The 12,917-nt window shown below is 42.2% G+C and overlaps 1 protein-coding gene across 1 annotated transcript in view; it reads right to left on the bottom strand.

Moving 5' to 3' along the window:
• The window catches only part of SLC25A44 (solute carrier family 25 member 44), a 73,471-nt gene extending 60,984 nt beyond the window's left edge, over nt 1-12,487 (bottom strand). The window contains exons 1-2 of the mRNA XM_086947659.1: nt 12,315-12,487; nt 1,256-1,890 (exon numbers count right to left, since the gene is read on the bottom strand). Coding sequence (XP_086803785.1) covers nt 1,256-1,877 — 622 coding nt within the window. The 5' untranslated portion in view covers nt 1,878-1,890; nt 12,315-12,487. The remainder of the gene's footprint in view (nt 1-1,255; nt 1,891-12,314) is intronic.
• Between the last annotated feature and the right edge of the window lie 430 nt (nt 12,488-12,917).

The following is a 12,917-nucleotide window of genomic DNA, read 5'->3' as shown; positions in this document are numbered from 1 at the left end:
CATTAAAAAGCTAAACTTGTTAACAGTCTCCCTCTGCCAAATTTACTCCAACCTCCACTTCCCTTAAGCAATAACGAACATTCCATCTGCTATCCTAAGGCTCATATACAGTAATTTTACCCACTGCTCAAGCTTTTTCTTTGTGTTTTTATAATCATACATTATATTCACCACTCTCGCCCTTGATTCCCTACCTAGAGCGGGAGGAATTTCTTTGTATTTGGAGATACTGCAGAGTATTGGATACATGTCCTGATGTGAAACCTGTCTATTCTAACCCCCACCCCCCACCCCCAACACTCAAAACAATTTCACTGTTCGGGTTTAAACTATCTATTCTTTCCAGTTTAGCTCTTTCCCATTTTCTTATATTTTGCTGCATCTCTGAAGGGCAAAGAAATGTAAGTGAGTGCGCTGCATGAGTCTGTGGAATTGCGAGATAGGTTGAGAGCGGTTTTTACTTCTGCTTATATTGTGATATTGTCGTGTACCTAACCAACTTGGGATTTCTATCGTGAAATGTAGTAAAGCTTGAATATGGTGAAACCTCATTCTGTATTTTTTCCATATAAAAGTTACCTACCACTGACTCCTCAGATATATCTTGGATTCTAGTGTGCATGGCTAGAAAAGCCGCCAGATAATAGGGTTTCCAATCTAGAATGGTCATCACTCCCTCTTCCCAGCGAAGACTTCATTTTAATGTACTTATTTGCAGGTTGGCTTTCATCCACACGTACTCTGAAATCTTTGCATTAAATTTTATGAACAAAAAAAAATGTAAGGGCACAAACTGTATATTTATTATTGCAACCCTACCAACAATCGAAATAGATAGCTTCAGCCACCTATCTAATTTATCTCTGATCTTCCATACTAAAGAAATATAGTTTAGTTCATAAAGATCATCAATATTCTTCGTAATCCTGATGCCCGAATAACAAATAGGTCTATTTGTGTAGATCTTCTGAAGGGTTTTTGGCACGGTCTTGACTTCTGTGTTAAAAGAGCAACAGCACTGTTTTTATAGTATTAATGGTGTAACTTGCAACAGCCGTGGAATTTGCTAAAAGCTCAAACACTTCCTTAATTAACTGCAGGATCTAATTGAAACTATGTCATCAACACCAGAACTTTAGACCGGATCATTAACATGTTGAGAAATACTACTGAATCCAAACCTACCTGGGTTTTCTTATGACTCTGCACACAATCATGCTCAGCAGTGACAGACTAAAAAGCTTCAACAACTCACCTGCATAGAAATGATAGAAGGGCCACCAGACGGCACTGTTTGGAATATATGTGAGCAAAGAGGCCACATAGCCTCTGTAAAAACCCCTCAGTCCGTCTGCCTTGAAAATTTGCACAATGATCTCCTTAGTCTGTCCCAGAGCTACTGGATTTTTCCCATCGCCAGTGCGTACTCGAAAGCGACCCAAAGTCTCCCCTTTCCGCTGCATCATGAGGTGCTGAGAGATCACGTCAATGGGGACCGTGATGCTCTGTGCCACCAGGGAGGCAGAACCACCAGCCACTAATGATTTCACCACGTTGCTGCTAGTGTACTCCGATACATATTTGCGGGTGAGCTCATATGTTGTTACGTAGCACTGACCAGATATCAGGGTAAATGTGTTGACCAGGAAGCCCCGGTAGAAGCCAGACACCCCTTCTGTCCGCAGAATCTTTAAAAAGGCATCAAATGTCCCGTTGTAAAGGCTTTTCCCCTTCTGAATCTGCAGACGGGTCCGAATGAGTGTAAAGGGGTAAACGCTGACCCGAATCATCATAGTCATGCACACTCCAAAAACATAAAACTTCTTCTTATCCAAGTGCTCCCACTCAATGATCTGGATATTCCGTTTGTTCTCCATTGTATATACCTTACTGAAAACCAAATAGAAAAAAAGTATATTAAAATGTATATATTTAACGTATAACAAGCACTGTTAAGCACACAAAAAATGATCAGTCACTTACAACTGGAAACATCCAAGAGGCATTTAGGACTTATGGGATCTTAGTGTACTCTCTTAGCACGGCTACTCAATACAGGACAAAATTTTGTATCATTTTTTATGGCCTGTCCATAACCTAGATGAGGTACCAAATAATACAATTTGTAAGGGGAATGTGAGTTGGAAATTTACCTCAAGTCGTAGTTCTACCCCAAAACTTTTTCTACCTTTTAGGACACTCACAGTTCTGGTATTATATGGAGCTTTCTTTTGATTTTCCAAGAAAAAATATGTTTTGTGCAGTCCGGCAACCACAGTTTAGTCTTGGTTGAGAAGTATCTTTTAAAGTTGTGGCCCTGATGCAGTAGCTAGTTCTATCTAGCAAGGATATCAACTATGTCTGACAAGAAGCGCTGTACGCGACTGCCTGCTTAGGACGTTCACTTACAGCATGCGTGCTATCCCTTTCTGCTCAAGTACAAGTGGTGTGATAGATGGGGCACAAGTCAATTACCCAACAGACGTTCTTTTTTGTGTACATATAACTTTCCACACACATTTAATGCAAATCGCCCTATGTTTTTCAATCAAGGATCTTATTCAATGAACAAACCTCAGTGCCATCTCTCACTTCTGTAGTGCTTGGACAAACATCCCTTCAAACGATACAACTAACGATCAACATCGCAGTCACTTCTGAAACTGGAATCCCTCCGCAAATGTACAGCCCGATACATAAATCCACTCAACTTGTGCTCACCTTTACTTCGACTATTCCAGATGGGCCTGCTACATGCCTTTATTCCCACTGCAATAGTGCTTTTTTTTTTTAGGTCTTTCATTTTCTTTTTATTTATTTAATTTTACAAATAACTTATCTCAGCCTTTCCCACTGCATTAGTGCTTTTATTTTTTAAATTTTTAGGTCTTTCATTTTCTTTTTTTTTTATTTTACAAATACCTTATGGTCTCAGCCTAAACCAGAATACCTGGCTTCTTCCATGTCACATATGTAGAGGACACTCACAACAACCTTGAGACTGGAAATCATTCATCTAGCCATTAACGCGGATTATTTCTCCTACCCAATGAATAGTGACTTGTGCATGCAACTGAGCCAGTTTAGGTTCAAAGTGTCCAGTATGGCGTTATTGATCTCTCCGACAAGAGTTGCAACCGTGGAATAGCCTAATCGAATATCGTGGAGAAGGTTTAATATTGCTGAAGACTTTCAAAAATCAGGGGATTCAGAGTTGCCTTTGTCCGGTGGGTAACACCATCATTCAAACAGTATCCTTCTGGGTCACTGGGTCCTAGATATTGGTCTAATCCTGGACTGCCCAAGCAACTGTACTCCTGAAATGGCTACAAACAAGTATAACAATTCTACGACTTCTGCATAGAAACTTGGGAACATGTTCGTCAACACAAAGCAAAATATTGAAAATATATCTACTTCAGTATATAACATTTGTGACGGTCTAATCGCAGAATTCTAATATACACGTTTACATCATTAAAGAAGTTGGACAAGAACAACTGCACTCAAATTTGAAATGTAAGAATGCAAGCAAGGAACCTTAGTGGGTAATAATTCTTTTCCCGTCAACTACATTAAGCATGCGTCACGGTGCCATAAAATTAACACTTTAGACTGATTTAAAGTGGAAGTGGCACAGGACTGAGAATAGAAGTGGCTTCCTTCATGTTGGATTAGCTAGTAACACTATCAAGATCAAACATGTACGTCACATGAATTCTTTGGATGTTGTGACTCGGATCACAAATTCAGATGATTGCCAACAATTTGGACTTTGAGAACCAACAAACAATGTGGCTGGTTATAAAGTTTGGACACACAAACGTTAAACACAAACTTTAACTATATACTGGCACATTTACGTTTAGGTTTTAAATGAGAAGTTGCAATCTGACACCTAGCACTATTGATAAGCACTAGTTCTTCCACCCTGTGCTCCAATGACCTTTTGTTTCACTTCAGAGAAGGCTCAGTTTATGATCAGTTGAAAGAAATGCACATCATGAATTATCTACAATTGGGTAGTAGGATGTTAACCTTTCTGGGTAATACGCAATAGAAGACTATGGACTTTAGCTTATGAATAGTTTTCAACTAGGAACTGTGCAGCAGAAATAGACATTCACCCTCACTATGTACACACTATGAAGCTCCATGCATGAAAGTATGTTTCCCTAGCATCAAACACACAGAAGCTGTGGCTACAAAAAGTAAAAATTGGATATTTTATTTTCTTTCCAAAAATTCACTAATAGAACAAAAAGGTTTAGAGTAATTAAATAATGAGTCGGCAGTGTCAGTTCTAAATGGTATTGTAATTTAAAGAAAAATAGGTATACATTTATGTGGAAATGCCTATAACCGAATGTAGTAAAATCCCCTATTGCTTTTTAGCACTTCTATTCTTTTATCATTATTTAATTTGTGTTAGGTTAAAATGGATCTACAGCCTACCCATTGCTTACCTTTGGCTGGTTTGATTGTCACATTTCCTTGTGTCCCTTTGGTTAGTACCTGCCAACCACTTTCTCAACGTGTGTTTATCCCTCCCTTGAGCAAAGGCTCCAGTACTTGTGTCCTAACTGCTCGCGTTTTCAGAGCTACTGTTTTCTTTTAGGTGAAACACCTCATAAGAGTGCATGTACTTGCAGGCAATCTCCCTCATCTCCTTCTACCCAACTCCCATCCCTCTCTGTGTGGTTACTTGCTCTCTTACATGCTCCAAGTGCTGTTGCTTGTCCACTTCCGCCCTCCCAATGAGCATTGTTGCTTGCTTCATCCCACCCTCCTGTCCCACTCGGTTTTTATTTACCCCCTCCGATACCTCTCTAATGCTTGCCCCTCACATCTCCCATCCCTCTCCATGTTATTGCATGCCACCTCACGACCTAGTCCCCATTGTCACATGCCCACCCCATGCCGCTCTGGGTTGTTGCCAGCTCCATGTTTTTGCTTGGCCTATCCCACACCCCTCCATGTGGTTACTTGGCCCCTCCCAGCCTCTCCTTTTTGGCATTGCCCCCCCTCCTGTTCTTTCTCCACTCTCTATGTTGTTGCTTGCCCGCACTGCTGTGCAGAATGGCTAAAAACATTGACAAACAAAACAGCTTGTATAGCTGAGACATACTGGCTTCACCAATTATTTTTCTTGGAGTTCTCAAATACGTAGATATTACAAGGTGCAATTGTGACTGTGTAGTTAAGACAGATACCTCAATCTTTATAATGTCTAACTATGGTACTCTTACTAACTTAACTTACCCACGTTTGGTGCAGATTGTTTAAAGGGAGGGAGGTGGAGAAACATTTTTTGGGGGAAAATAAGAACTTGCCAAATTTACTGCAGATCCTACAAATGGCTCCCAAAATCGTTTTACAGTTGCCAATGTAATGGGATTTTCCACAGGAAAATTGTGTACAAGCGTAACTATGAAGCTGCTGATGATGGTCGCAAAATATATATAGCATAGCGGTCTTCTGGTATCTTTTCTTATTTTGATGAAAGTAGGGTCAGCAGTTTCAGATATTTTAAAAAAACGGAGTTTACAATGTGCATATCAAAACATGTTTAGGTTATTAATTTAAAAGAAAAAGCCTAGACTAGACATGCATGGATAATGGGACCGCAGTGTACACACACTGCGCTAAAAGCAAGTGCAGGGGGCACTAAGACGCGTTACCAGGGTGTGGAATACCATTGCTTCTCATTACGTTGCCCAAGGGTTGTATGTGGGTGGATAACATACCCTTTGGGATAGTTACATATATGCCGATGGGCAAGGAGAGGGAAACACACTCCTGTCTTGGCAAAGGGCAAGCAGTGTGAAATACCCAGTCACCTTGCCTGGGCAAGTACCACAGCCCTGCATGTGATGGTTATGGAATAACAACCTTAAGTTCTTCCACAAGGATTCAAGTAAGTAAAGGGTCTGCATTTCAAAACTGACATATCAAGAAGGGACACAAGGTAGATTCATCAAAACATTGGTATGTACTAGAAACTGGATTTTAGGGTGACGGCTCAACTTTTACTTTGAACAGTGATATCTCCAGAATCCTAGGGGCTAAATAGGTTTCAGAACCAGGTGTATAAAATCAGGGACTTCTCTAGAATGGAGAATATGAAAAGTCTTTGAGGCACTCAAGATATCTATATGATCTTCAGAACGTACCAGCTGCAGGAACCTTGCAGGTTGTCAGATTGCTAAGTGAGACAAACAACGGCCGTAAGAGAAACAACCACCCTACAGAATTCAAAGGACACTATTCACCCTGCACATGTTCTCACACCAACTGAACACAGCGTAATGTGCTATGCACACTTCTATGCAGCATATAGTCTACACTTCATGGGGGTTGTATGTGGGAAAGGGGGAGAAGGGCAAGCCTCGAATTATAGGGTGCTGTACAAATTGTACACTGGAGGTCTATTACCTGCACCATTTATAGAGCTACAATGCCTCTATCCCTGCACTATATTCAACTCCTACTTGTAAATAAGCATGGAAACATATCGCATGTGGTACTCAAGGCTCTAGAAGGTGGTATTAAAAAGGTCAACAGTAGGAAGACAAAGCCATGAAAGGCTGTCTTTTTTTCCAGAATGTAATATTTTTACCACAAAAGAAAATCAATTCATGAAGAAAGACTTGGTCTTGTGATGAAAACATTGCCCTAGAGTATGAACAACATATAGCTCTCGACATCTTCGAAATAAGTGGGTCTTGTGTGCCCCTTCTGGAGAGAAAGCAACTCGCATTTAAAGCTTTAGGAGGAATCAGTGGAAATAGGGTAGATAGGCACTAGCACACTAATTATTTTGTTCAACTGAAGGAGGCTTCACTTTAGGTACCTTCAGTAGTGAGCGCTAACACAGCCTTGGGTCTAACTGCATATGCTGATCTAATTATAGACCGTGGTCGCTTTTTTTTTAACCTATGCTAAAAGGGACATGTAATGTCAGGGTAGCTTATGTGTCACAAACCCAGTTTTCCAACTCAAAAGAAAATATATTGTGTAACTATGTAGTGTGATGGCGGCAGTGTTAATGGTTTGAAGTGTCTCTTATTTGTGGAGGGCGCCAGGGTGAGATTATACATCCAACTGTAGATCACACGAGACTGCGTTAGATCAAAGATTGGCATGAGGAATATCAAGTGGTGCATGCTGGAAGAGCATAAAGTCACAGTACATGGAATTACAGGTGTGAACTATCAATCATAGGGTAATGGTAAGAGGAACACCACACTCATGGCAGGTCACCCATTCTGGTTTTAATCACCATTTTAATAATGTACCATTTAATATTAAAATGCTGGATTCAGACTAAGGCTCTGAAAACAGGAATGACTATTTATTGCACATGATAAATAAAAAGGATGTGTTCATAACAGCGTATTAAATAGCACCTAGTCTCGGCTTTTGGAGAACAACAAGTAGGCTTTTACACTTATCCACTGTTAAAAGGTGGCAGTTTTGAACTGCCGAAATTTAACAAAGGGTGAGCTTTTCAACACACCAAGTAATTATTGGGTGCGGTAAATACCACTCAACTCAGAATTCTGATGCCTCTGCAAACGGGGGTTTGCACAGGCACTGGCAAGCACGGACCCACCATAATCAGTGCCTAAGTGTCTTGCTGACTTGTGCTACATCACAATCACTTGGCTGTCAGTGAGTACTAGGGCCCCCTTTACAGACTAGGAGCATTTTCATTGTTTGCGCCAAATGCACCTTTTAAAAGGTGCCGCCGGGGTAGACCATGAAAATTAGCCCTATTTTGATAAATGTCCTGTCCTGGGGCAGCGCATTCAGTGAAAAAACAGCTGCCTCGAGTTTTCACAGTGCAGGCGGCAACCCACCTGCACTTTTGAAGAGATTTAGAGATCTCCCTGCAGGTTTATGCAGTCAGTAACTGCACCCACCTGCAAGGAGATTTCGGCGGCATGGGACCCTCTTTCTCCCCTCCAGAGGATTGCCATCAGGGGGCACATTAACAGTGCACCACCTTTTAGATGGTGCACTCTCAGTGCGGCCCTGCGAGCCTCCATTGCCTCAATACGGCGAGGGCGTAGAGGCAAAGAGGGATTCCCTCATTTGCATGGGGCATGCCCCCATTCAAATGAGAGAATGACCCCTGCAGATAGCGATGGCGCTTTATGCGGGCCAGCGCATTCGTTACCACAGAAGAGGCTGCACAATCGCCTGGGGCGTGGAAAGCGTGTGCAAACACCCGTAGCACTTTCTTTATTACGGCCCCAGAACTGGAAAGGAGTAAGAGGATATTTAATGTGGAAGGAAGTAGAAACACTATCCCAGGGCCAGGATTAGGTCACTTATTGAAGGGGAAAACCCATTGAAAGAAAAAAGAAGCACAGGGCAATAGGGACAGTAAGAAGGCATCTAGTGGCAAAGGCAGTGTGCTAATAACCAACACATCGAGGAGCAGGTTTGTGCATTGGCTCATGAAGGCTGGGAGCATCATTAAGTGCACATGAAGTTGGCGCTTAGGAAAGGGAGGCTCGAACAGTTATGAACAAAGAGAATACTTGAGATTGCATGTCGTTCTGGCATGCATGTGTCACAACTGACTTCATCTAGGACTTACAGCATGAAATGTTCTTCCAATGAGCCATGGCACTTGATACATCTGGTACATTGTGCCACTGCCCTGCACCAAAAGAGAACAAGCATTTGAAATGCACTAGGTCTCGCATTTGCGAGAGTTTAAGCTATTGGCATTGTAAATGACAATGCCTGTTATTTATATGTTTTGATAATTAACACATAAATAAAAGGGATTTTCATGTACAATGTCAATAGCTCAGACTCTTGTAAATGCGAGACCTATTTCACTTTAAAGAAGCGGCCGCCATTGTCCCGGGCTGCTTGGAAAGTGAAAGCGCACATGACAAGCTGAATGTTGCAAGAAAGCATGTTGTGCATGCAGTAGGAGAAACTCATTAAAAGAAAATAGTGCTTACAGACTAAATAAGACATACCGTGTAACAGAAGTAAAAGGGCCAATCCTTATGGGGAGATTATGAATGAAGACAAGGCGGTAGTTATGTGGGACTAACAAGCCTATCAACTCATCAGAAGCCAGCATTTACAAAGAACAATGACACAAGCAAATTAAAAATATGGACGGAGAGTGAGCGGAGCTCCAAGTCCATACTCTAATACAGCTGCATCGCATCGCATGCGCTGCCCAGGCTCGACCTATAAATAGGTATGCTTTTTTGTGATCGATAACTGCCAGGTGGTTTGATGCCTTTGGCATCAAAACAGATTTCAAGGTTCTCCTATTTATATTAAGAGTGTTTAAGACAAGAAAGCACAGGCCTAAAAGTTTCCGGAACCAGAGAGGCAGGCAGTCCCTGACGGAACAGCAGTGATATACGCCCAAGTGCCACAGGGACATGACGAAAGCACCTCTGGTACCTTTTTTAGAAAAAAAACCTAGAATCAGGGAAGCAAGCAGTCCCTCTGCGCCATAGTGTGAAACATTAATTTTCGACGCAAGGACACGACTGAAGCGCCTCTGGTCTTTTAATAAATAAATGAAAACGTACCACAATGCCTAAATAATAGACAACAGCTAAAGTCAACGCCTTCAAGTTCCAATATCAGGGGTCTATTGCATATGACTTTTTTAACCAAAGAGGGGAATATACAAAGCCCAAATCTTTACTAAAACACGCTCCGGTGTGATTAATAACAAAAATCGGACCACATTCAAAAGAGAATCTCAAGGGAGATGATATTGACCCACTCACTACGACAGATAAATGTTGTCTTGACAAAGGTGGATAAAAACGTGGAAACCCACCGAAACGCGTCGACGCACCATAACAGTAATTCATGACTCATACACCTTTGTTGATATGCTATTCTGTGGTGTGCACAACATAGGTGTTGGAAACAGAGTTGGAATATACATTTAGTACTGTACAAGCTTCATGTCTCACTGTGTTCTGTCTTTGACATTCAATATTGACCAGCAAGATTGAAACAAACAGTTTTATTGTTGTTTTTTTTTAATTTTGCTACAGTGGTTCTTGTATGTACACTTTTTTAACATTTGTATTTTCAATAAATTGTTAAGAATTCTTTTTACATTACTGAATCTTTTTATTGTTTTTTTTACCTTCGTGCCTTGTTTATCTAGTTCTGTTCAAGGGAATTCTTTCTTTGTACACTAAAAGTTTATTGCACATGAGGCTCTGTTCAGCCAATAAATACCATGCTCACAACAGTCATTAAACAAAAAGAGTTAAGGCCAAAAGAAAGCGAGACATCAAACGAGGCGTTGCATTAGGCCAATTGGGTCAATCACCAGATATTAATATCCTGACTGCACGAAGTACGGAATGTGGAGAGAGACCGTCATAATGCTATGCTTACACCAAGCTTGCCTTCCAAAGCTATCTCACATGTATACTATGCAAATGTGCTGATGACTGGGCTGCCTTAATTCCACCTAACTGATCACAAAATTAGCCCTTCACTTGGAAACAAGATGTTCCACGATGCAAAAAAAAAACCCCATGCATCACTTCTGTGCTTTCTTCACTTGGGCGACTTCCCGAGGACCGTCACTCGTAGCCCTTACGACTGCATGCATCACATACATGGCGATTCATTTGAACAAAAGTGGATACTTCTCTCAAAAACGTCAGTTCTCTGGTAGAAACAGAACTCTGAAAAGGCAACCTCTACTCATGGTACAAGGTACAAAATTCCCAAATTCAAAAGTCTTCCACACTAAAACAATCATACTCTTGTAATGTTCCGAAGATTTGGAGTACTATTCCAACAGACCACGTCAATCTCCCATTTAAAAAAGACACCAAACTTACTAAACGACATAACATAATCTATACTAGACTATTGTATTTTGTCTTCTCAAATCCTGTACCACAAAGATAACACTATTTTTGAAGTCCTAGAGGTCATGTTTACTGGCATGTTGATTTACTTTTATTGTATGCCTGGTCTCTCTGAAGTGCTCGGTCACTCTGGGCCCATGGTCTTGATGCGCTATGGGGAGAACATACCAGTGTCCATCCCCCTCTTAGTTGGTAAGGAACTTAGGCATTGAAAACAATCACAAATTATTTCTAGATACAGAGGGGTAGATTTACAAGCTCCTTGGTTCACTTTAAACCCGCGGTTGCATCACTTTTGTGATGCAGTGGCGGCGTAAATCAAGCGCTACGTTGCGTCCTATTTACAACTTGACGCATCTAGGGAGATGTAAAGCCCTGCGCCACATGAAACCTGCGTCAGGTTTCATGTGGGCGTTCCGTCGCAAGAACGCCTCCGAAAAGTGCCCGAGTGAAATCTAAAAGATTTCAGTCAGTCACTTTTCCGACGCCGCTGCGTCAAAACCTTGCGCCTGCTTGAAGCAGGCGTAAGGCTTGACTCACCATGTTGGACATAGGCAGGGTTGGAACAGTGCTGGAGTTGCGTCACGTCCGCAACTCCCGCAATGCGCCAACCTTACGGAGGCAGATGCGACACTCATGTTTATCCTTGCGCCATGATGCGCCACATTGAAAGTGCATCGCATCTGTGGTGGAGCAAGGGTAAACTTGCTTGGCGCATCTTTCCTGGCGCATCCCTGCTGTTTTGCAGGGATGCGCCAGGAAACGTAAATCTGCCCCAGAGAGGGCAAACGGTGAAAGCACTAGTTTCTTCAGTTTAAATACATTGAGAAGAATCTTACGACATCTAGATTCCCAGCCACATCTGATGTCAGTTAATGCCTTTGTCAATTACCAATTAAAACCATGGGTATACTAGTGATTTGGTAACCCTTTAAAAGGTATTCACCGCATTACCACTGATCCAAAAAAGGAGCGGCATGGCTGACAAGTGGCTAATAAAATCTTATGACCTCAGGAACCCTGCATGAACTCCATTGGTGTTTATCCCCAAGTGTACTTTGGAACAGCGCCCAGTTTCTCTGCCAAACATTGAGGCGTATATTTCGTCACACGTGCCTTGGCCGGCTAACGAAGATCTCTTTATAATCCGCATTTAAGAGTTGTGAAAGAGAGCGACAGAACTCTCACTGCAACAAGATTTGAACTGAATTTACCTAAATTAATTTCCCATACAAATCCAATGCAGACGTTACCACTGGTCTTTTAACTAGTCACCCAGATGCATAGGCGTGAGTGGGGACATAAACGACCCTCATTCCACAGACACCCGGCTACCCAACCGCACGATAGGCCACGAGAAAAAGGCAGCACACTGTCTTCCAGATCGCCTGACTTAAAGGTGAACCCCAGTCATCTACTTACACGGACCGTCTGTAAATTCAGCCCAACATCCATTCTCCGTTACGGAGTCCGTAATTTCAGCACGGTATCCATTATCCTGGATGGGTCTTTTTACGGACAACATTTGTCCGCACATTCAGAGCTTCCGGGTCGCACGGTAACCAACCCCGAGACTCGAACAAATTCATTGGCTCGTCAGAGGGTGGGCGCGGCCCGTGATTTGTAAGGTGAGCTAGGATTGGCTAGGATTGGTGTATGGTCAACACCTCAACCAATCCCAGGAGCTGGGAAATCTCTCCTGCCTAGTTGCCCACTTCCCCTTTTCGGTATCATATGACTGTTTGAGCAGGAAGGGAATAGAAATGAAAGGCGTCCCGTGTTGTAGTGTTTAGGCTGAACTATGCGAGATGGAGTATGCTAGAGTCCGGGTGGTTAGAGATTGATTGATGGTTGCCCCCTGGTTATGTTCAGTGGGCAGACTGTATAATTTTACTTTCATGCAAGGCTCTACGTGGGATGTAAAGACTTCGGGGGGGGGGGGGGGGGGGGGGGGGGGGATGTGGTCTCTCACGGGGCACGGCTGTTATAATTAAGGGGGAGGATGTAGCCTTTATGTTTTTTATG

Source organism: Lissotriton vulgaris, chromosome 12, assembly GCF_964263255.1.
Source record: "Lissotriton vulgaris chromosome 12, aLisVul1.2, whole genome shotgun sequence".
Classification (NCBI taxonomy): Eukaryota; Metazoa; Chordata; class Amphibia; order Caudata; family Salamandridae; genus Lissotriton; species Lissotriton vulgaris.
This window is presented reverse-complemented; position numbering and strand designations above follow the sequence as displayed.